Source organism: Lissotriton vulgaris, chromosome 5 (assembly GCF_964263255.1).
Source record: "Lissotriton vulgaris chromosome 5, aLisVul1.2, whole genome shotgun sequence".
NCBI classification, from domain to species: Eukaryota; Metazoa; Chordata; class Amphibia; order Caudata; family Salamandridae; genus Lissotriton; species Lissotriton vulgaris.
Genome location: NC_141693.1, coordinates 1,234,960,195 through 1,234,985,397, shown reverse-complemented (window position 1 = coordinate 1,234,985,397; position 25,203 = coordinate 1,234,960,195). Strand labels below are relative to the sequence as shown.

General features: G+C 44.1%; 1 protein-coding gene across 1 annotated transcript in view; it reads left to right on the top strand.

Moving 5' to 3' along the window:
- The window catches only part of CYB5R1 (cytochrome b5 reductase 1), a 237,484-nt gene that overhangs the window by 51,728 nt on the left and 160,553 nt on the right, over positions 1-25,203 (top strand). The window contains exons 3-4 of the mRNA XM_086923080.1: positions 15,756-15,828; positions 16,968-17,074. Coding sequence (XP_086779206.1) covers positions 15,756-15,828; positions 16,968-17,074 — 180 coding nt within the window. The remainder of the gene's footprint in view (positions 1-15,755; positions 15,829-16,967; positions 17,075-25,203) is intronic.

Sequence of the window (25,203 nt, the reverse complement as noted above, 5' to 3'; positions counted from 1 at the left end):
GAGGGATGAGTCCAGGATGAAGCCCAGGTTGCGTGCATGGTCCGTGGGCTTGGGGGCGGTGCCCAGCGCAGAGGGCCACCAGGAGTTGTCCCAGGCAGAGGGGGATGGTCCCAGGAGGAGGACTTCCGTCTTGTCTGAGTTCAGTTTCAGACAGCTGAGCTTCATCCATTCCACAACGTCTTTCATTCCTTCCTGGAGGCTGGCTCTGGCTCTGGCGTGGTCGTTCGTGAGGGAGAGGATCAGCTGGGTGTCGTCAGCGTAGGAGATGATGTTAAGGTTGTGTTGGCGTGCGATGGCTGCGAGAGTGCTCATGTAGACGTTGAAGAGGGTGGGGCTGAGCGAGAATCCTTGAGGAACGCCGCAGATGACTTAGGTGGCCGCGGATCGGAAGGGGGGGGAGGCGGACTCTCTGGGTTCTTCCGGCGAGGAACGAGATGATCCATTCCAAGGCTGTTCCTTGGATTCCGGTGTTGCTGAGGTGCCGTATCAGGGTGCGGTGGCATACGGTGTCGAAGGCTGCTGAGAGGTCCAGGAGGATGAGGGCAGCTGTATCCCCGTTGTCGAGCAGGGACCTGTTGTCGTTGGTAGCTGTGATGAGGGCGGTTTCTGTGTTGTGGTTTGCTCGGAAGCCGGACTGTGAGGGGTCGAGGGATCCGTTAGTCTCGAGGAAGGCGGAGAGTTGTTTGTTGATGGTCTTCTCGATGACTTTGGCAGGAAAAGGGAGGAGCGAGATGGGGCGGAAGTTCTTGAGGTCCGTGGGGTCTACGGTGGGTTTCTTCAGGAGGGCGCTCCTTACTTGGCTGTTCCGGCGGCTCCTTAGATGCACAGCTATCTGCTGGGAGAAAGTTGGTATTTTCTTGGCGCAGTCTTCACTACTGATGCCTTTGGGATTAATTGTTCTAGTGGGAGCGTCTCCCTCTGTCCTTTGGCTAGTGCCAGCATGTCCTTTAGAACTTCTGGTAGCCCTGACCATTTTTCTATGATGGTGGCATAGGAGCTAGTGTGTACTGCGTTGGCTTTTTGGACTTCAAGTAACACCTCTAGTCTTGCCAGCTTTTCATCTTGGCGCACCAGGTGCTGAGCCAATGACTGCAGTAAATCGATTTGTACTTACATCTTTGTAGACTGCCATAGCAATGCCCTAGCCATTGTGTCCTGTACTTCTCTTATTGCTAACAGGTTTAACTCTTTGAGAATGGCCTCTTCCGTTGCATCTTGCTGATCTGCTTGGCCCATCGGGCTCCAACCCTCTGTTTGGGATTTATTGATGTTGTGATTTATTGGAGTGGCATTCAGTGTTCTTTCAATGGTCTGTTCTAGTTTTTGCAGGAAGGAGGTAGTTAAATCATGTCTCCCTGGTGAAGTTGTCTTCTGAGTTACCCAGGGTGTCTCTGTTGGAGCAGTTCTCTTACAAGTGCTCATTAGTGGTTTAGCCACAACCACCTCCTTATGCTCTTCATCCTCTTCCTTTATAGGCCACTGATGGATATCAGCTATGACCCGTATTGGGCTTTTCACCCTAGCGGTTAATTTAAGACGACGGTCTCTGTCTCCCCTTTCCCTTCGTCTGAGTCTGTTAGACCGCTGGGGGCTTGAAAGAAGTGGGTGATGAGCCCTTGAGGGAGGGTATTACTGTTGTGTTCCTGAGTTTCTAGGGTAGTTTTACTCCTTGTTATCCTTCTTTGTGCAGGACCTGTAGGATCATCCTCCACCTCCATACCTGGGCATTTCCTTTTAAGCGTCATCTTTATGCACTGGCGTCTGGAAACTCTGGGGGGTTCTTTTTAGTACTTTGAGACCCCTAGTTAATGTTTTTCATCTGTGTTTGATGTAAAAAAACTAGCTCAGCAAGCATCAACCAAGACTACAGCACCCAGAATGCATTAAGTTGCCACGTTAATGCCCGAATCTGGAAGCAGGGTTTGTGGAAATATTTAGCGAGCTGTTTCTTTATATTTGCAGCATTAGAAGACAGTACAAAGTCAAGATAACGTCACAAGACGTCTATAAGGTCTCTATAAGCTGTTGTCACCCAGAGTCACCCTCAACCCCAAGAAAATTCTCCAGTTGGATATTCTCCTCGCAGCTATGAGCCTCAGAAAGGTCGCACCTAGGCCACAGAGAGAGGCCTGAGGAGTCACTGGCTCTAGAGGGGCTGGAAGCAGGGATGAGTGCAGCCGGAACCGCAAAGGACACTTGACTGGCTTCACTGTGGTTCATACAGGCTCCCCTCGCCGCCTGTGACCGGGATCAGTGTGCTCAGTGAGCCTGCGGGTTCATGTAGATTTTGGCCGGTGCAGGGTCAGCAGCGTTGGGCGCTAGCGTCATTCACCGCGCAGCGCCGCCAGAGGCAGTCATGGAATGCAGGACCCAGTAATGGCACTGTCTACCATGCTCTCTACAAGCACACTAACCACAAAGAGACAAGAGATGGACATCTGGCTCCATAAGCTGGAATGCCCCCTCGGATGATTATATTTTTCGTAGCGCTTGCTGTCGCTGTTTTGCTGCAACTTCAAGTAACAAGTATAACTACTCCTTTCATGATTGGTACTTTGTATATTAAACCCTGGGAATAGAAAGGCCGGGTCAGCCTTGCCCGATTTGAACATGATTTCTAGGTTAACACAGATCTCAGTGCTTAACTTAGCATCCCATCAGTCTTTTTGCTTCTACCCATCAGTGTCCCTTTAGCACCCTGCTGTGGGTTATCCTACTCTTGCCTACTAGATAACTGACCGTATCTGCATGCGTTTTGAGACTCGCTCAGTAGTTTCAGTGCATCTGTAGCTCTGCGTTGTTGGTGTATTCTTCTCATGTCTTTGTATTCCGTGGATTTTAACCACACCAGGGTTTGATGTTTCATCCCTCTTTGCTAAACACAGCTCCATAATAGGGTTTCAACAAATATCCCGCTTGTGTCATTAGTGTTTCAGTATACAAGTTGCCTGTAGATAAAATTAATCTAAAAAGTGGAATTTTTAAAAATAAATAATGTGAAGTTGTAGAGAGAACCGATTTTCTGTACACCTATTTTATAAGTTCTTTTTATTAAGCGCAGTTTCTATGTGAGCACACAGCCATGAAATAGAATAACGTCAACCATTCTCAGTGTATATTAACTAAATGCTTTTTCCTTGGAACAGTACCATCATTTTTAAGGATCATCGTCATACAGAACCACTGTCAGGCGCGCAACACCCATTGAACTCACCGGGCTTCAGCCCCCCCCCCCCCCAACCCCGTCGTGTGTGGCAGCCCGGGATGAGACAGATCCCGGGCACACAAAGAGCCGCATCCGAACGTTTCACAGGTCTTTAAAAGACCATTTGAATGTTAATTAGGCCTTGCAGTTGTTTCACCCCTTCTAAGAGCCCTTGCATCTCCACTCTATCTGCTGATTAAAGGTTCAGCCCCCCCCCCCCCCCCAGTTAACTGAAAACGTTAAATTATGAAAGGTTTAATGTGGTGTACATCATGCACACAGGTGTGAATTCAAAGACTAACCGCACCTGTTGACGAAAAGAAACATGAAGTAGGCCCTGTAGAAATGCTTGCTAGTTCCATCTGCAGCTTCAGGGACAAAACTGGGATTAAAATAGAAGAGAATATCCTAGGCATCGCTAAGAACTGTCAAGGTGTGAACTTGTGGTCAGTCTCTACTCTTTCTTTCTATGTGCTCTAGGTGTTCCCTACCTCTTGTCACAAAAGGGTGATTGTCTTTCTGAAGGGAAGTGAGTTGGGGAACCAAGAAGAAGGCCTACTGTCTAAGTATAGATCTGACATACCAAGAGAGGCTTCTGCCATCTTGAATTTTCAGGGTATGCTCTTTGAGGTTTCCTCAGCCATTAGGCACATCGCAAAGTGTTGTGATTACTTCACACAGCAAAAGGGGAAGCGGGACACATATGGGTATTTAAGTATTGATTTTTAAGTACCGATCAGTAGCATATTCAGTGTATACACATTCAGCAGTTTGCATGAGAACTTGGCCCCTCTTTTGTTCGGGTGTTTCTGTGTGCCTTGCTTTTTGCCACAGTGTTTATAACTGAAGTGAAAGACTGAGGTATGCACAAAAGGATCTCTTCCTGTTCCATTGAGAATTTTGTGAATTTGAGCCATACATGCTAATTTGTTCATAAAGGGACGGGGAGAAATGTGTTCCGTACTGAGACATGCAGGGAGCTGGAAAACGGCAGGTGGTGCATCTATGACGTCTAATCATGGCAGCACACCTTCTTCAGTTACACATACCTTGGGGAACCTACTGCCAGGTGTACCTTAACCTCTCTTGAGCATCTCGAACGTTCTCTGGGGGAAATGAAGAGTTCCAGTTACAATAGATTATTTGAATTTACAAGAGAGGGCTAGCTGGTATCGTTCCATCCTCCCCTTCCTGGTGTTCAGATAAAAAGTCCCTTACCCTGTGGTATAGCCAGATCCTGTTCTGAATTAGATTAAGAGGTGGTGCTCATGCATGTTAAAAAAAAAGTATTTCTTTGGGTGGACTCTATCTCCAGCAGAGTTGAGTACTTTGTTGGTGTGAATTCACTAAGCAAAACCGTGTAGAGCATTGGCGAGGCTACCAAGTATCTGATCTGAGTTTCCTGTGCAGGATGCATACCTGCTACAAGAGAAAATGATATTAGGAAGGGGACAGCAAAGTGCAGTTGCGCCTGAGAATTTCAGCCGAACTAATGGTGAGTAATGATGCATGTATAAACAGAATAATCCCAATTCACATAGGTCCAGTGATTTCATCCCATAAGTAGAAACCAATACAAACAGTAAAGTGAAAGCAAGATGGTGGCACAGGGCTGACTCGCCACAACATATCCTAATAGGGTGAGGACAAGTGTCTGGCCTTCTGTCTATAATGCTCAGGAAGAGGCCTGAGATAGAAGAACGAGTGGATTCTGTTACCAGGTCATATCGAGAAGAACGAGTGAATCCAAAAACCTCGCTGAATGTTCTTTGTTTATTCACCTGCCGTCTTTACAGCCTTCGCAACTGCCCTCCCCCTACCCCACCACAAACTTTATTTGCGGGACGCATGTTCTGTATCAACAAGGCTGTAGCACACCCTGTAGAGAGCGGTGGCCTCAGCACTCATCCCCTGAGAGATGAGATGGGGTGAGGGGGACCACTAGAGGATTTATCCGCGAACCTGGGGCACCCCCGGAAGGCTCTGAGTTACCATCAGAGGAGGCGGGAAATATTTGTGAGGATGAGCTACTAGGGGATCCAGAGGGAGTGGAATTAACTCAGACTAATGTAACTTTTCGAGAGGTGGACGCTCCTGTTCCTGCATCCTGCCCGACAACTTCTTGGAGTACACAATCGACAGGTCAACAGAAGTTAGAAACAGTGTCATTGGGTCAGTCACCCTTCGAAAAGGAGGACACGCCCTCTCTTGCTTCTATTTATAATCTGCTTGGCTGCACATAGAAGAGTATAAGAAGGACACACTGGCCTTAAAAACGTTTCATGTGAAGACACCGGTTGTGCTCAGAAAGCTATAAAATAAATATGGATATCATACACGAATGTCTTAATGATATTGAAACACAGGATGCCAGTCTGGTGTCATCAACACAATGTATGGGAAATCAAATGAAACAGCATGCGAACAAGTTGCAGTCTGACACTGTAACTCGACGACATTTAGAATCGTGAGACCATGGAGCGCAGGTGGCACCTGCGAGAGACGATACTGTTGTTTTTTAAGCTGGGGTTATGGTAGCCATGCTGGTACATGCCAAATTGAGGATCTTTTATAAGAGTCAAACAACATACTGCCAGGATCCCGAAAAGGTGCTGGCGCAGCTGGAGGCTGTGGGGGTAAGGGGGTGTGGGGGGGGGGGGGGGGGGGGGGGCTCCATGGACTCTTAAGGACTAAAATCCTGGTTGTTCTGCTGTATGGTTGCCTGTATCTGGCCAGGGGCTAATGTGGTTTAATACCGGTCTGATCCTGGGTCTCCCAGATACCGTTTTGGAGACTTCCCTAATTGGTGCTGGGCTAAGTTGGTCTCTAGTTTTCTTGTGATCCACTCATGCCTCACATCTTTTATACTCCTTTCTTGTCTTTCTTTATATAGTATGATGTCTTGTGTTTCTTTATTTTCTTCCTTTTTCTTCTATGACACTGGATAAGAATGTCTCTATTGCCTTTAGGGAATTTGCTGCCCCTGGGATGGTGGTGGGGTGGTGCCAGGTAGGACGGCAATCAATTTTAGGGGTTGGAGGGTGTTCATGTTTGTGGGCACAACCAAGTCTCCTCTTTCGAGAGGGACATGTTTTCCTTTGGTTGGGTTTGGATGGTAAAGGGGTCAATTTAACGTTAAAGTCAATTTTGGACTATGCTATTGCCGACTATGGCCTGTTTCCTCAGATTCTTGACCTTATACTCACAAATCCCCCTTTGGGTCGTCAATTTTGGACTATGCTATTGCCGACTATGGCCTGTTTCCTCAGATTCTTGACCTAAAGATTATACCCACGACACTCAGCGACCACAGTATATTGTTATTAACAGTGTCCTTAAACTCTTTGAATACGGCGTCTTGGTCGCTAAATGGCAATGAGGCTACCTTCCATACCACCTCTGGAAGGTGCTTCTGGAACAGTGCCGCCATTAATGGGGTGCAGGACCTATTGGCCAATACCCTTAGGGTAATAAATGAGTGGAATGGCAGCGAATTAGTTTGTTTTGAAGAATTTATGCGAAAGATTTTATTGCACGCAAATAAAACTGTCCCCACTAGGAAAGGAGAGGTAGTCCCTATGACATTGCGTAATCTGAATAGGGAATTAAATAAACTAATCCGCGAACAGTATGTTGAAAGGGTCCTGGAACGTGGGAAAGATATCGCTAGATTAAAAAGAAAGAGAAGCAGACTCAAGCTCAAAATTAAAAAGGATAGGGAGGATGAAATATGGATTAAACTGAGGGAATCTGCTGCACATGGTAACATTAAAGACTTTTGGGCAATAATTGGGAAAGGATGTGGCACACGCCATTCCCCTATTCCCATTCCTATCCCAGAAGAACTATGGTCCTCTCATATCCGAGAGCTCTATGCAGGGAACGGGACCACAGGTATGGATAACTTCATGTATGCTGCCCCTGAAGACCTGGTTTTCTATCCCTCTGAGAAAGAAATCGAGACGGCTATAAAAAATATGCGACCCTCTGGGGCCATGGGACCGGATGAGCTTCCGATGACGGTCCTTAAACAAGATCCCTTAAGCTGGAGTAAAATCTTGTACCCCTTGTTTAGGGCGTGCCATCTTTCCAAATGTGTTCCTGCTTCTTGGAGAGGAAGCATTTTGGTCCCTATCTTTAAAAAGGGTACAAGGGATAGCCCCAGTAATTACCGCCTGATTGCGCTCCTCGACTCCATCGGAAAGGTCTTTGCGAAATGTCTCCTTAGTTCTCTCTCTGATTGGGTCGAGGAGCGCAATATTCTGCCGTTGGAACAGACTGGTTTCCGAAGGGAGCATGGCACGCTGGACAACCTGACTGCCCTTCAGGTGATCACAGATAAATATGTCCAGGTGAGAGGGGGAGTTGTATACGCCGCCTTCATTGATTTCTCCACGGCGTTCGATAAAGTAGATCGTGGAACGCTGTGGAGAAAATTGGCGGCGCTGGGTGCCCCTACTCCCCTGTTGGAATTGGTGCGTGCCCTGCACACTGAGACCTGGTGCAGGGTATTAATGGGGGGCGAAAGGGGCCTTTCGGCCAAAATACCATCTCAGAATGGCCTTAAACAAGGCTGCTTACTGGCACCCCTTTTGTTTTCCTTATATACAACGGACCTCCCCGCTGCTGTGTCTGCCAGTGAGGGGATTGCACCGATGATAGGAGGGGCGCCAATATCCTGTCTGATGTATGCCGATGATATTTTGTTGCTTGACTTGACCCCCACTGGTCTTGCAAACCGGCTACAGGCTCTCCAGGCCTTCGCTGGGGAGCATCACATGAAGATCAATATTAATAAAAGTAAAGTGATGTGTATAGCTGGTAAGAAGAAGTGCCGCTCGACAAATTTTGGTTGGGCTATTGGAGGGCATAGATTGGAGGTCGTAACTTGTTATACCTTTTTGGGGAAAATATTCTCGGCCAATATGAGCGAGAAACTCCATATAGAGCACTGCTCCCGCAAAGCTCTTGCCCATGGCAATGGGTTAAAGTCCCTATACCAGGCAACGGGGAAAAGACACTTTGCTAGCCTTCTAGAAGTGTTTAGAGCAAAAATCCCCGCAACTATCTTGTACGGTATAGAAATAATAGAGGTAAAAAACTGGGACTTTTGCCACAAGATTGAGGGGAAACTCTTAAGATCCCTCTCGACTCTTAACAATGCTTGCCCACTGGCCGCCTGCAGGCTGGATTTTGGACTCAGGAGTTCCTGGGTTCAGGGTCTGTGCGCCCTAATAAGATGGGTGGCCAGTTTGGCCAGAGCGAGAGATGGTACCCTGCGAGTTTTACTCAAAAACGAACTATTGGGCAATTTTAAGGAGTTCTCTAAACTCGTAAGTAATTTTAGAAGGGCTGTGAAGATCCTTAAACTGGATGAAAGTGCTCTCTTCTCCTATTCTCCCACGCAGTTAAAGCATGTCCTTAAGGAGGCCTCGTGGGAGTTTTGTTTCCTTTCTGACAAAAAAACAGTTGGAGATAAAAGGAACGTGGAGCCGCTCATCTCCTCCTATAGGTTGAAACAGCCACAACCCTATGCCCTATGGAATCTACCACATGGGATACGTAGGTTTTGGTTTTTATTACGCTATGATTTAATCCCACTTAATATATTGCTGTCCAAATGGTATGGCACTTCTGCTTTGTGCAATTTATGTAAATTGAATAACCAGGACTGTATGCATGTATTATTGATTTGTCCTATGTTACGTAATTTGCGCAACCGATGGCTTAAAGTAATTTGTCTCCGCCTCAGCATTGTCACTTTAAAAGATTTTCTTTATGCACTTTATTGCCCTCCAAACGAAATGTTTTGTGCGTATATTTTTTAACTTTTTTAAAGGATTTTTAGCTATTTATTAATTTTACTGGAAAACTGTGTCTGCCCGGCCGTGTTGGATTGATTGTTTGCAGTATAGCTATTGCGGTTCGAATATTGTGCTTTTTAAACTCTTGTATTTTCTGTGATTGTGTTGTTTTGTATTGCATATGCTTATGTGGCCCTCTTTGAGAGCCAAAACATAATAAATAAATTTGAAATTTGTAAAGGGGTAGACAAACCTGGGGGTGGAGGATGTTCAGGGAGGTTTAGGGGTGGGGATGGTTAGTGGGAGCAGGATAACAAAGGGTTATTGCTAGGCCATGAGGCTCGGGTGGGGGCTTTGGGGTGTAAGTAGCTAAAATGAGGACGTTTTGGAGGCGGCATTTGAACTGAATCATCAACACGGGCAAAAGAGTCTATCTCATTTCAATAATGGTTAATGCTACTGGTTGCTATAATCTAGGTTTCTAGATTCTTAGTTGGAACATTAGTGGGATAAGCTCTAGTGCAAAGACCAAGTATGTAAGGGAGGAACTTGGCACACTTAACCCATAGCTGGTCTGCCTCCAGGAGACCCATCTCGCCGGAGGAGAGCTATCCAAGCTAAGCGCCGTAGGTGATAAAATCTTGGCCGCTGCAGGGTCCGATGCTCCTAACAGGGGGGTAGCCTCCCTCTCAAGAGGGAGGGACTGGGTCATGTGCCAGGTTAAATCAGATGGCACAGGGAGCTGGATTGTCGCCCGTGTAAATAGTTCCATTTCATAACCAATCTGTGTGGTCTACGCATCAAATTTGGATGGTCCCTCCATGTTTAATCACTTACTGGGCGAACTTAGTACATGGCCTGATTCTGTAGTCGTGCAGGGATTTTAATTTTGTTATGACACAAGGGTTTGATTCAACATCATCTTTATTAGCTGATGATGGCTAGGTTGCGGGCTGCCATGAAGTAGATCTGTCGTACACATGCTTTGGGTGAAATCTGAAGGGTCTGTAGGGGGGCATGAGCTGAGGTTTACTTTTTATTCCATCCCGTATGGGACATATTCCCGACTGGATATGTTTTTATCAGTCACTCCCTTGTGCCCGTGGTAACAATTAGCCTGAACTCGTGGATCGTGTTGGATCAGAATTCACTCTCACTTTTTATCAAGTCTAGTTACTTGACCAACTCGTCACCTCTACGGAGATGGACATATGATCTAAAACTGTTGGCTAGATCCACTGTATGATAACCATGACTGTGCCATGTTGAAGGCATGTATCCTTATTAATCAGGGGCCATGCCCAGAAAGCCTTTTCCAGGCCCAGACCACAAGTTAAGTTACATGCAAGGGTAAAAACGAGCATGCCTTGGAAGCAAGTTTGCGGGAACAGCTTATTCAACTTGAGTTGGATTATTCACACTGTCAAAGGTTCTCTAGAACCCCAGATAATTCTCTAAGGGTTTTTCAGCAACTGACAGTATACATTCACAGTTAAAGAAACGGATATGGGATATGGCGTGCTCTAAATATCGAGCAAGGCGGTTACAATGTTTTGAAAACAGTGAAGAGGGCTAAAAAATGGCACAGAACTTTCAGATATACTGGCTAGTCCACAGAAGCATTTTAAACACTGGTTGTGGAGGCAGACCCTAAACCTTTTTTTAGAGAATGATTTCCCTGAAGAATGGTATCCACCCGAAATGCATTGGGATTATGGAAATGCCATTTATAACGTTTTCATCATGAATTTGTAACATTGAATAAAATAATATGATATTCACATGTGATTAACATCATGATTCAAAAAGGAGTAAATAAATAAAGAAAAAAACGAATTCCAACATTCGTTTGAACTTCAAAGCAAGGGTCGTTGAACCCCCAGGAGTGCAACGTGCGGACACTAGGTGAGGCTCACCCAGTGCTTTTCAATGATTATTTAGTCTTACACCCCCAGGTCAGTAGGAGTGACCCACCTGCACCCAAGTTGATCAACTTCATAATTTCATTTAGAAGGTCTTTCAATATCAGTGTGCCTCACCATTCTCAAATCATTCCTAGATTCCCAGATTTCATCAGCCACCAACCTTTGCCTTTGAATCCTACTAATCACAGTCTTTTATTCTCTATCCACTACATCTTGTTCTCACCTAGCAATGGAACGCCACAAGAAGTTATTTCTTTCTACACTCCTGAACCCTTTCACTCTCTCACCTGTATTTCTTCAGAATACTTCTAACTGCAGATTCCTCACTTTTTGCAGTCACCCAGGAGCCAGACTGGAATTGGTCGTTTTTCAGCAATAGCTACTGCGTGCCAGTAGAGGGTGTCCTTGGATTCTGGAAATGATGCAGCATCTTATAAGGGCGTCGTCCCTATGCACTGATAACCGTTCCTTTTTTTCCACACCCTTTGATGCGGATCCTGCACTCTGCTCCCGAACTTTTCATCAATGATCCCCAACTTCCAAGAAACATCTAACATGACAGTGTGATAGGGAGGAAAAATGCTCCCCCTGAAGACTACAGGCTTTAAACCATGGCACACCTGCAGGAAGCAGATGCTGATCACATGACCACTGTCTTTGGTGCTTAGGATCCATGCTTGATTTGAAGTCCTGCAATTATTGCCCCTGAATGCACCTGAAGCTTGCCAGAGAACACAACGCAAAGCTGTACTTCTCCAAACGCAAGAAGCTAAGTTGGTCATGTTAGAAGTCATGGGCCTGATTATGTTTCAAGACTTCAGGCCTGGTTACGATCTTGGTGGATAGGATACACCGTCACAAATGTGATGGATATCCCATCCGCCGTATTGTATCGTATTCAGGCCCTTGTCCCTAGTCTAGGTCGCTTTACTCTGGTCACTCCTAGATGAAGTAAAAGGACAAGCCTTGACACTAGCACAAAAAAATCCAAGCTGCCCTTCCCAGTGCTCCTGGTGCAGGGAGAGGCTGTGTATTCAGCATTCGAAGCACCGGACTCCACTGCCATTATCTGATTTTGATCTTATTTCAGTGTTGGAGACAATGTGCTATGAATTCTCAGGGACATCGGTGACTCCGCAGTAGTTTGAGGCCTTGGAGGAGGTGATGCTGTAACATTTTCGGAAGATCCCGGGTCTCCCTGCTGCACTTTCAGACTTCTAGATCTGACAGAACTCCAGTTGGACTACCACCCACAGTGCATTGCTTGTCACTTTACCGCCACCAAGCTGCAGAAGGCCACACCACTTCAGCACCAGCTCCAGAGGCACCATTCCAGACCCAACTTCAGTTCCAGACCCAAAGACAAGTTTGGATAGATCTCGACTGATGCCGCAATATGCATTTGCCAAGGCTCATAGTCTGTGAAGATTTGATGTGCTTGCCTTGGCATCTGTATTATAGAAGATTGAGACTATTTTTTAATCTAATTCTCCTGCTCCAAAAGTCATTCAGCATGTTCCAGATAAAGAAGTGGACAGCTTACTCCCCATTACTACACTGATGCCGCCGTGTATTTACACCTGTTAAATGCTAGTGGCCTTGACATTTCCACTGAGACGGAGTTGGACTTGTCATTTGGGCCCACCTATCTAAGTAAACGCTTCTTTCTTGGTGGCGATTCATTGAGCCATAGAGGTGCTTGAATTGCAACTGCCTACTTTAGGTAATAAGGCAAATTTGATCACTGAAATTTTGCAGCCAGGTCCTTCAACTTCTGAACTGTTACTGCCCTTCAATGTGGAGGCTCTTTGGCTCAAGCCGTGCTCAACACCAGTAGTAAAATGCCCTGTCGCTTGACGCCTTCAGCACCTTTTCTAATCCAGCATCCGATGCCAGAAAGCCTTGTCGTACAGGCTTCTGCCAGGAAAGTAAAAACCAGTGCATTCTCCAGGGCTCCACTAGATAGGTAATCAGACCGCATGTTGAGACTTTAGAAAAGGAATAGTTTTCTTTTTTGAGATGGTGTCTTGAGGTTAGGGTTGCTTGGTATTCAAATCTGGTTTAACTCGGATGTATTCATAAATTACTTTTAGATATACTCCATAATTTTAAGAGCACTTAGGATGGATAGATGTCTGTGTTTAAGGCTTTATGATTTCTGAATTCTTCTAGGATGCAGAGAAGTAATTTTGTGGAGTTGGTGATTGTAAGTTATGGATACTAATTGATATTTCACATTTCCGATAAGGATCCCGTGAGAGCACAGATCTCCCTTCTTTTTACTGTCTTGTCCAAACCTACAAGATCAATTCTACACCTTGCCTTATGGTATTACTATTTTAGGACAGCATGGCCGCAAAGACTAGTTTAGACACTTATGTGTGCAGGAAAGAGGCAATGCAGTTCTTAAGGTACCCACCAGACAGAAGCAAATGCATACTCTAAACTTCAGATTAAGAAGCACCTCTTGCTTCAGTGAAATATGATCAGGCATGGAGATTCTCTGGATCTCCATTGTATACACCATGCACTCCAAGGTCGGAATCGGAAGACCAAGCACACCACACCATGGCTACAATGCAGGCTACATCTGCACTGTACTCCATACATCTGTATGAGCTCTATCGATCACCTTCACACAATCCTGCTGCAGTGGTTTACTTCCTAGAAGGGTTACTTTTGGAGCTTTTGCACAGGGTTACATTTTTAAGTAGGAATATTCATGTACTCACTGTAGGGATTTATGCACTCCACTATGGCCATGATTATATCTGCACTGCTGCCTGGTAGAAAAAGAAACTGGGTAATTACCATTTTTGGTGAAATTTATGTTTAGTGAATTGTTATGTTATCAATACACCAGCAGCACTCTATACCTGCCTGTTTAAATATTATTACTTTGTCAAAGTTGTGGTTGACGTTTACCCCTCTCCAGCTTTAATCGAAAATGCCCATATAAACTCTTTGAGATTTCTGTAATATTTGTGCCATCCTGTGCATTTTGATGATTTGGTTTGTCTTCATTTAGAGGTCTTGCTCATGTCTGGACTGAGAGGTACTACTATGAGCTCTAATCATAGCAAACACGACAAGTTTTGCTTTACATTCAGTTTAGACTTGTGTGGATTTTACTAGTATAAATGTTTAATATTTTGCCTGGAATTGTCAGTCATTGTCTGGCTTGGGTGATATTTTGCTAATCTAATACTTAAAAATGTAGGGCCAGATATACGAAACTATGTAGCATTTCTTAACGGACCAAACCGCTATTTCGGACCATTAAGAAATGCTAAATAGCCTTTTGGTATGTAGAGAGGCCTGAAAGTGGTTGCAAAATGCGACTTCTACCCAGTAAAAATCGCATTTTGCGATTCACTAAATAGTAAATTGCCAATGGGGATTACCTATTTGCTATTTCCTAAGACCTGTACAAAGCATTTCTTAAATGCAAAATGGGTATTTAGGAAATGCTATTACCATCTAATCAAAGTTGATGGCAACCATCAATTTGACTATTGTAACAGCTTATTCATCAACGCCCAAGCAAGAGTGACCAACAAAATGCAGACCATCCAGAATGCTGCAGCCCGCCTCCTGTCTGGAATCCCAAAGTTCTCACCAATCTCTGAGACTATAAGAGACCTGCATTGGCTCAAGATTCGAAACAGGATCAAGTTTAAAGCGCTGTGCATACTCTATAAAGCACTGCACAACTGTGGTCCACATTTCCTGAAATCCCATCTCAGATACCAGTCCTCCATAAGATCGCTCCGATCTAACAACCTTAAAATCCTTCAAATACCACGAACAAAAACAGTTAACTGCGGCAATAGACGCTTCCTTGTGGCAGCTCCCAGGTTATGGAACTCCCTGCCAGCTTCCATCAGACAGCCCATCCCTGTTGCATTTCCGCAGAAAGATAAAGACCTGGCTGTTTGATCAAGAATAGTTACCGGCCTAACCTCGGGAGTACATTCAAAGTTTCTAGCACCGAGACGCCTACGGGCAATTGTACGCGCTGTATACATTTCAAAAATAAATAAATAAATAAATGCAATTTTGAAAATGCATCAACAAAAAAAAAAAATTCCTGTACCATAGAGCGCCCTCTTGCCCCGAGGACAATTGAGCGCTCTACATGAGCACCATTAATTTTGCATTCCCAAATTAACAATTTCCTATTAGGAAAATGCAAATTGGGAGATGCAAAACCATTCGTACCTTTTGGAGTTTAGGCCCATAGGAGTGAATGGGTTTGCATTTCCTAATTAGCGATTTCCTAAAAGCGAATCATACTCTGTAGGAATCCCCATTAGGAAATTGCTTTTTTGTACATTCCATTTTGCATTTCCTGAATAGCATTTTCTTAAGATTCGCTATTTAGGAAATGCAAAATTGGAATTTCGTACATGTGGCCCTTTGTCTCTCCAACTGCTGGGCTACCTACCATCTGATATGGGCCTGACTTGCTCTCCTCCTATGGGTGTTTGCTTGCCTATTTACTGCAGGGTTGCATTCTTTCAATCTTCTATGTATGGAGACCCCCCTCCTTAACCGGCCATCTCGACTTGTATGTAAAAACATTAAAAGGATAATATGACTTTACTCAGTAAAAATACAATGGCAGATGGGCAAATTGTAAAATGTACCACTTTAACTGTTATTGACTAAGCACAGTAACGTGTCCAAAATAACATCTCTGGCAAACATGCTAAATAATACATGGACATGGCTTAGAGGAAGCCCCTTCGAGTTGTTAACAGTGCAAGTTGTGAATCTGATTATGTCGGTAATTTGAATGTTCTAAATCGTTTTTTTCAGATTATAAATCACAACACTAGAAGATTCCGTTTTGCTCTTCCGTCGCGGAATAGTGTCCTTGGACTTCCTATAGGTGAGGTGATTCTAAACTGCTTTTCTTTTTAAAGGCTGCCTGTGATTTGAAAATCTTTGGATTACATTTTAGCCACTGTATCTCTGAGAATTGGCAGGATGAGGACGGCTTAAGTGCTCCTCGTAGCTGGTCAAAAAAGTTGAGATATAAACTTGTTACTTTTAATTAGGTTGGGTAACGTGTAACAAAAGTGAGGATTTGTCAGGGAGGCAACACTAGACTCCTTTCTAGGTCTCGCCTACTAGACAGTGCATGATGTCTGGCTGGAAAAGACCTGTTGTAGGCTTTACAAGAATTTACAGTGGGTTTACCATTGGTTGACTTTGTCACTCTAATTTGCTTGCTTCTTCAATGGGTTTCCTTGTCTATATTGTTTCATCGTGTTTGTTCCTCTCATGAAGTATGACCAAGTATCCATCTTTTTACCTGACTAACTTTCTGGCCTCAGAGGGGCCAGCTTCACAGTGAGGAAGGGTGAAAGCCATTTTGTAGACGGTGTTTGCTTCTAATCTTTTGTAGCTGGGATTTTGTTGCAGCTGATGTGCAAGGTCTTTCGTAGTTGAGAAGAAATTATGAATGCATGCATGCTTCCTACTAAGGGAGCACGGTTTTCTGAATGCTTATTGTTTTGCTTGTATTTTAAAGTTAAACTTCAAATTGACATGCAATATGTTTCACAGTTTGCTATTTGGTACATATCACTGCCCCATTCAGTGGTTTTATTTATCAGATACATTTATAAACACTATTTTGCTATGAATAATAGGCTTTGGCGGTAAGGGAATTTATGATACCAGATTAGCAATTGTTTTGTTGTGTAACCAGTAACTTGTTTTAGTCTGTGAGCTGGACAACAACTGCAACCAAAGCGTACGGTTTGATTATATTGTTTGCAAAAGTTATTTTGTGTTTAACAATAGAACTTTGGAGAAGTTAGTAGGCGGTAATCTGTTTACAGACTTGTTTGTACAATGGGTATTGTTCTTTTTTTTTTTTTAATTTTCTTTATTGACAGGCATGGCTTTTGGTACCAACACCTCCTTCAGAAGCCAAAATGTATGCATCATACATTTGCACAAGTTTATTAATACTAAATTTAAAAAAAAATGCAAATCTCAAATGTTTGTACTTCTCTTCAGGGAAACATATCTATCTTTCCGCAAGGATTGATGGCAATCTGGTTGTGCGACCGTACACCCCAGTATCCAGCGACGATGACAAAGGTTTTGTGGATCTTGTTGTAAAGGTATCTGTTGGTTTCATTCACCTACTAAATGCTTTTTTAATTAGAATGAACTTAATGTTGTCATAGTAATATTATTTGTGTTGGCATGTGCTCGAAAGGGGGAGGTTATGGTAGTTTGTGTCTCTGGGTGATGAACTGGCAGGTGTTGGTCTGAGATTAGGAGGTATGGTCTGTGGGTAGACGTGGCGGCTAAGGTCTGGAACTCTGGATGAAGGTGAACTAGATCTTGCAGGTCTGGAACACTGTGGAATTGGGGGGCTATTAGCAAATTGTCTAGCGGTCTGTGAGGCCTGGGCAGTCATTGGCTGGGACCTTGAGGTGATGGTCGAGCTAAGGGTAGGGTAGATTTAATCTGCCTAAAACAACAGATTAAGATCTGCCCCCTTCAGGTCTCCAAGATAAAAAAAGAAATGAGTTATTGACTTTTATCATAAACTTGCATGAGGCTCAGCAAAGGGGAGATGTTAGTGCTCTTGAGCGATAAAGTGGCTCTCTAGTATATTGTCTAGGGCTGGGCGCAGTTTGCGAAGTAGCGCTTCTCGAATCTACGCAAAGTGCACTTCGCACAACGCAAGCTACGCGTAGCACTACGCGAACTGCGTAGTAGCATGTTCGCACTGTGCAAGATGCCGTTTTCAATGATTGCACAGAGCGGACAAGCAGCTGGCACTGTGCAATCATTGAAAACGGCATCTTGCACAGTGCGAGCTGTAGTTTTCTGCCACTCAAGGAGATTTTTCCTCGAGCTGCAGCTTTCTCAACGCGGACTGGTAGTTTCTCGTCGCGAGCATATGTGAACACTCTCAATGGGAAACCAGACCTCCCCGCGTTGAGAATCTCGCAGGGAGGTTAATTTTCCACGCTCGCGATCAGAAACTTGATGTTGCTGATCGCGAACGAGGAAAAAGTCTCTCCTGGATGTCATTTTGCTTGCTTGCGGTCGCCAACTTGACGTTGAGGACCGCGAGCAAGTAAAAAATGACCGCTATGCTATGCGTGTTTGCACTGTGCTACGTGCAGTTCGCGTAGTGCGAAGTTACGCTTTGCCCATGCCTAATATTGTCATTAAAGTGCCCATACCTGACGGTTCTGATCCCGTACGTCAGTGCGACCTTGGTCATAGACAGCCTGCTTCCATGTTCAGGGAAAACCTTAATGTAAGTGGGACAGAAAGTTTGTTACGAAAAGTGTCAACAGGTAGACCCAACCTAAAAGAAACCAGCATTTGCAATGCAATAGGTCTCGCATTTAAGCGAGTTTGAGCTATTGGGTTGTAAATGACATTGCCTTTTTATTTATGTGATATTTTTTTTTTATTTAAACCTAAATAAACGGCATAGCTATTTACAATGCAAATAGCTTAAACTTGTGTAAATGCGAGACTCTTTGCAAATTCTTTTTGCCTGGTTTACGATAAACTTGTTAAGTCTTTGGTTGCAATTTATTTGTGAGATTAGCTGCTAAATATGTGCATTGACCAATCAATAATTTCCTCTGTTTATACACGATGTCAATCCTCGCCACAGACACACCATTGAGACACACCTCCAGCAACCTGGCCATGAAGGGCATGGGGCCGACCCATATTCTACGAAAAATGTTATGCAAGCCCTTGAAAGCGGACCGTGCCGTGAATTAAATAAATAAAAAACTATTAAAGGCGCGTAGCTGCTTGAAAGCAGACCGCGCCGTAAATGAAATAAGTGTGGCCACTTTAGTTGAAGCGGACCGTGCTGTAAAGTAAAAAATACATTAATAATATAAGTGGGTGAGTGCAGCAAGGTCATGGGTGGAATAAGGGAAGAGCATTGAATAAAAAAGTGTTCAGCAACTTATAATGCAGACTGTGTAACCCCACCAGTAAAAGGTCCAGTCCTTATGGGAGGTAACAAATGGATAAAAGGAGTTACCCAAGAGGAACTAACAAGCCTCATAATGAATCAGAGCCAGCATTTACAAAGGACAAAGACTCCAGCCAATTAAAAATATGGGCAGGGGCATGGGCGGGGCTTTCACTGCATACTCGCCTATAGCATGCCTCGCAACACGAGCAGCGCATGCGTGCCACCGCTAGACTCGACCTAAAAAGATTTGTGTACAAAATCGAAAGATTGTGATTGTTAGAGGCTTTCCTAAATAAAGGTTGTATGACTTAACAACGCATACTTTTACCAACGCAAGCCTTTATCTCGGATATGCCTTTAACATGCATACCTTTACATCGCAAGGTGGGGGGGTATATATATATATATATATATATATATATATATATATATATATATATATATATATATATATATATATATATATATATTATGTGAAATCTCTCTCTCTCCCTCTCATTATTTATATATATATATATATATATATATATATATATATATATATATATATATATATCTATATATATATATCTATATACATTTAAATACATTTTTAAATATAGATGGATAGATTTATATTTATTTACATATTCATTGGAAAAAACAAATCTTACAGAGACGTTCTAGTTAGACTCACATTTTCACTCGTACAAAACCTGTGAAATTCTGCAGTTCAAGTTACTTGCGCCAACTATAGCTTACGTAATGCACTGCTTATGACCTCACATATTACACCACTCATGACCTGGTCAGTGACCTCACTGATGACCTCTCAAATCACATTGCTGATGACATCATCCCAAGAAGCACTCACACACCCACTCGCAACCCTTTACAGCCTCTCATACAACCAGGCACTCAACTTGGAAGCCACACAGTCACTTATCCACCTATACATCCACTAACTCACCCATACAGCCTCTAAACACAACCACTCACTCACCCATACAAGCCCTCACACACCCTGACATCCACACAACCACTTACATAGCCTGTCACACATCCATACAAGCACTTGCACATCCACTCACTCACCCACACATCCATCCACACAGATGCCTACTTTACAATGCAAAAACACACAGTGCCCACACCACAATTACTTAGTCAATACTTTGATAGGGAAAGAAACCAATTTATTGTGACTTCCCTAAGACAATATTTACTTGGTGTCCATTATTTTATACTTTTTATCTTTTTCGAGAACTTATAACAGAAAAAAGACCAATACATGCACAATATTTACAGGACTAAATGCACTTTGTACAATCTTCAAACATAAACATTATGTACAATTAAAAAAAAAATTGCATATGACAGTTTATTCCACCCAAACAAAACTGCCGACTCGTTTCTAGACCAGGCGTGGCGTCACTGGTCTTTCATCAGGGCTGTGGATTCTGAATTTCTGAAAAATGCAAAAACATTGTTTTGCTTTATCAGGCTTAATAGCAAGGGGTTCCTTTTTTCAATCGAGGCTACAGAAAATTAAGGCTACATACCAAGTTTTCGTTAGAGGGAAATCGAGGAATTGACTCTTCGAATAGTCCAGTTCACTATTTGTAGTGGCCCAAATGGATGTCTAAAAAGTTTTAAGAATGTGTGTAAATATAAACCGTTCGGGTCTTAATTTAACATGTTTAGAAACCAGGAAAAGAGAGGGAATGATTGCGTACCTTGGCATTGTTGGAGTGCCGAAGCACGGCGGAATCACTCATACAATGTAACCATCAAAGTTCGATTTCTAAAACAATAAGGTGAGTTGTTTGGTACGCGTAGCAATTACAAAATGAACTTAAGATGATGGATGTGGTCTCATAGACCTACAAGTGAGCCTACCTTATCGGAATCTCGTAGTGTTAAACCTGGGGAGCCGGGGGCCAAAAGTCTCCGTCCTGTAAAGCGAACAGAACGTAGTACTTTAAGATCACCAATTTAGAGCACGTAAGTGCGAGTTAGAAATGCATTGGAGCGGTTTACACACTTCCCAAATCCCTTGCCACCGCACGCCGTAAATGGGATCTGTTTTCTCTCAATGAAGATGGCCGACGCAATTGTGTGTTTGTTTTATGTACGTAATCACACTAATGCATTATGGGACTTGTAGTCAAGAGACCGGCATCGCTCATAATACGGACGCTGTCCAATTATCCTTATTTATCGTGATGATGTGCTCAAGTTTTGGTACTATAGCGCACATTTTTAGGTCTCGCCTGTCGATGCGCATGCGCATAGAGCTTGCGAGACTATGGGGACTTAACCACTCTTTAACTGACTTGCAAGGAATCGTGGCGATTCCTTGCAGTGCCCGTGACTTTTAAGCTCAATGCGCATGCGCATTGAGCTTAAAAGCGCGTGCACATCAGTTCCCTCAGCCGCACTCCAGGCCCCCGCTCCGCCCCCTCCCCTGCCCGCCGTGTCGCATTTCTCCTCCCCCCTCCCCTTATCTGCCGTCCCTTAGTCTGTTCCCTCTCCCCGCTCCGCCCCCTCCCCTGCCCGCCGTGTCGCATTTCTCCTCCCCCCTCCCCTTATCTGCCTTCCCTCCGCCTGTTCCCTCTCCCCGCTCCGCCCCCTCCCCTGCCCGCCGTGTCGCATTTTTTTTTAAATTCCCACTTCCCCCCTACCCCCAGCAATGCCAACACTGACGCCGTGCTCGGTGTTTCTCTTGTTTTTACACTGTATTTATTTTGAGCTCTCTTCAGGGGCTCTGTCCTTGCCCGGATGTCTCAATACCTTTTCTGTCATTAAATCTCTGGTTTTATAGCTGTAACTATAACTGGGCGCTCACCACCCCCGTCTGCATTACAATTTAACCAATGAAGTCCTCCATCAGCTTTGCCCGCCCCTAAATGTCACCAAGTCACCAATGTACCGCACTGCCCCTCATCCAGACTGGAGCCACATCTACCACCTACTCCCAAAATCACACAACCCCCACAATTTTGAATTTCGAGGAGTCTGGCAGAACCATTGCCCTCACCAATGGCAGCCCCAAGCTTGGTGGGGATCCATGTCTTCAGCAAACAGTCTGTCCCGTCCTCGGCGTCCCAGTACCCAATCTTCAACGCTGCAAGGGCACACAGCGGCAAATCTCGCGAGAAGAGCACGCATGTACTTTTGTTGCCATAATAAAATACCAAGTTTGATTTTAAGTATTTCAATAATAAAATATTGTATTGAGTAATGTTCGCATATATTTGCAGAGCATGTCTTGACAAATATTTTTTTGATTTTGTACAAAATGATGAACTCAAACGTTATTATGATATTAAAAAACATTCATGCTTTTTCTCGTCCTGAATTTTACTGCGCAGTACGCCAAAGAATTATAAACGTGTAAAGATGGATTCTGCTTTTTCACGGTATGAGAGCAGACGGCCCCTCGCAGTCTAGCCTGGCTCTGCCTGTGCAGCGGCGGAGCGCCCTGCCCATGCGCACCGCCTTTGTTGGTCTGGTGTACTCGATGCCTTCGGAGTAACCGGAAATCGGCGGTCTTTAAAGAGATACTCCAAAAGTTCCTGCTCGGGTATCACTGTAATTTTTTCAATATAGGTATCGGAAGCCTTACCGATTGGATGCCTGCCTCGTCCTCAAGAAGTAAGTCCCGCTTCTGGCCGCCTGAGTGGACCCATAGACTTTAATGGAGGCTCACACCTGGCCAGGTCCTCTGGATCTATAAGCTTGCATGTAGGTCCACATCTGGCAAGCCCAAATGGCAATATGAAGCTCAGCTAGGCTTAAAGGGTGTTTCATTCCTAGCATGACCCAGTGGATGTATATGTTTCTAAGGGTCTTTCACGCCTGACAAATCATAAATGGAATCCCATCTATCACAAGCTGAGGTTGTATACACCCATGGACTTAACGTGAGTCTCTGAGCTGTGCATAAAGACACAAGTCCTAAAATACATCCGTAAGAGGGAGTAAAATGCAACTACATGTGCATGTGTGCCACTAAGTACACAAGCTACCAAAAATCACATGACATCCACCACCACATCCACCACCACATCCACCACATACACATCCACCGCATCCACCACATCCACATCCACCGCATCCACCACCACCGCATCCACCACCACATCCACCCCCACATCCACCACCATCACCACCACATCCACCACCACCACCACCACCACATCCAGCACCACATCCACCACCACCACCACATCCACCACCACCACCACATCCACCACCACCACCACATCCACCACCACATCCACCACCACCATATCCCCCAGATCCACCACATCTACATGTGTGTGGCTCTGTGTGTGTAGGTGCAAATGCAATGTTCTTGGATTGTCGTCACAATAAAATACACTGAACATAATCTTCACAAAAGTTATTTACAAACGTTTAAGCTATTGCCATTATAAATTACAATAGCTTTTATTTAAGTATTAATTATTTACAAAATTAAAAGCCATTGTTATTTGTAATATCAATACATCTAAGTCACGTAAATACAACACACATTGCATTACAAATGCTATAGGTGTCACATTTGCAAAAGTTAAAACTATTGACATTGTAACTGACAAAGCTATTAATTTTGCTACTTTCAAAACCAACACATAAATAAAAAAAAGTGTCATTTACAATACCAATAGCTCAAACTTTCCTAATGCGAGACCTATTGCATTTCCAATGCTTGTTGAGGATGTAAGCGCTACTAAATTCGAAGAGCGTATTGGTCACGCATACACTATTACCTTCAAATAGGTACTTATAAAACGTATGTTAAATCTATCGAACTGGCGACATCAAAGGGGCCATAGACCATACTAATGGGTAGAGAGACATAGTGCCTACCAGGGATGTCAAACCGATGCAAGTCAGCGCACTCACGGTGCTTATATATGCGCTATCTCAGACAGGTTATTCAGACCGGTCTGCGCGCTGTTAAACTTAAGAATCAGGTAGGCCTCTTTTTGTAACAGAACGCGTTAGACGTCATGGCATTTAGACTTTGTGTTGACGGTATACAGAACAGACCATTTGAATTCCTGTTCGGTATGGCCTTTCTCACAGAAATGTTCTACCATGGGTGCAGACATGACCTTCTTCTTAATACGGGATCTATGCTGGCTAATTCTTTGATTTACTCGTTGACAAGTTTTACCTACCTAGATTAGCTGGCACGGACATCGCACCACGTATACAACATTTTTTGTTCTACAATTGGAGAAATCTTTGTGTCTCCACTTTGAGCCGAGGTGACTAAACTCATCACCTTCAATTGTGCTGGAACAAGCAACGCAATTACCACACTTGTGGTGTCCTTCGATCGGCTTAAGGTTCCATTGCGCCAAAAGGTCACTTTTAGGCTTCAGGGTGGCAATGAATTGAAAACTTGGCTTTTTATTAAAGCATACCAGTAAGCTCTGTTTCTGACTGCTGACAGCTAGTCATTTGATTTAGGCGCCTTGACGCCCATTGGGCATAGCTGCGCATTACAAATGCTATTTCATTCATTCAATGTCAGCGCGAATAAGTTAATCTCCAATACTGCGATTTCTTTTGAAGGCGAAAATAGGTTTGGGGAACAGACAGTTCAACCCCTCCAATAGGTGCCAGTTTTTTAACACAGCTTGTCGTAGCTTGTGTGTGTCCGGACAGAAGGTTGTGACGCACACTAGTTTGTTTAAAGGTGTGCGTTGTTTGCTTTGCAGGAGGCATTCCCTCTGTGTGTATTTTGCACGATTGAGCGAATGCTTTAGGAGCGCGCAGAACGGTCTGAATAACCTGTCTGAGAGAGCGCTTATATAAGCACCGTGAGTGCGCTGACTTGCATCGGTTTGACATCCCTGGTAGGCACTATGTCTCTCTACCCATTAGTATAGTCCATGGCCCCTTTGATGTCGCCAGTTCGATAGATTTAACATACGTTTTATAAGTACCTATTTGAAGGCACTAGTGTATGCGTGACCAATATGCTCTTCGAATTTAGTAGCGCTTACATCCTCAAAAATTTCCGCTATAGTACAAAAACTTGAGCACATCATCACGATAAATAAGGATAATTGGACGGCGTCCGTATTATGAGCGATGCCGGTCTCTTGACTACAAGTCCCATAATGCATTAGTGTGATTACGTACATAAAACAAACACACAATTGCGTCGGCCATCTTCATTGAGAGAAAACAGATCCCATTTACGGCGTGCGGTGGCAAGGGAGTTGGTAAGTGTGTAAACCGCTCCAAATTCATTTCTAACTCGCACTTACGTGCTCTAAATTG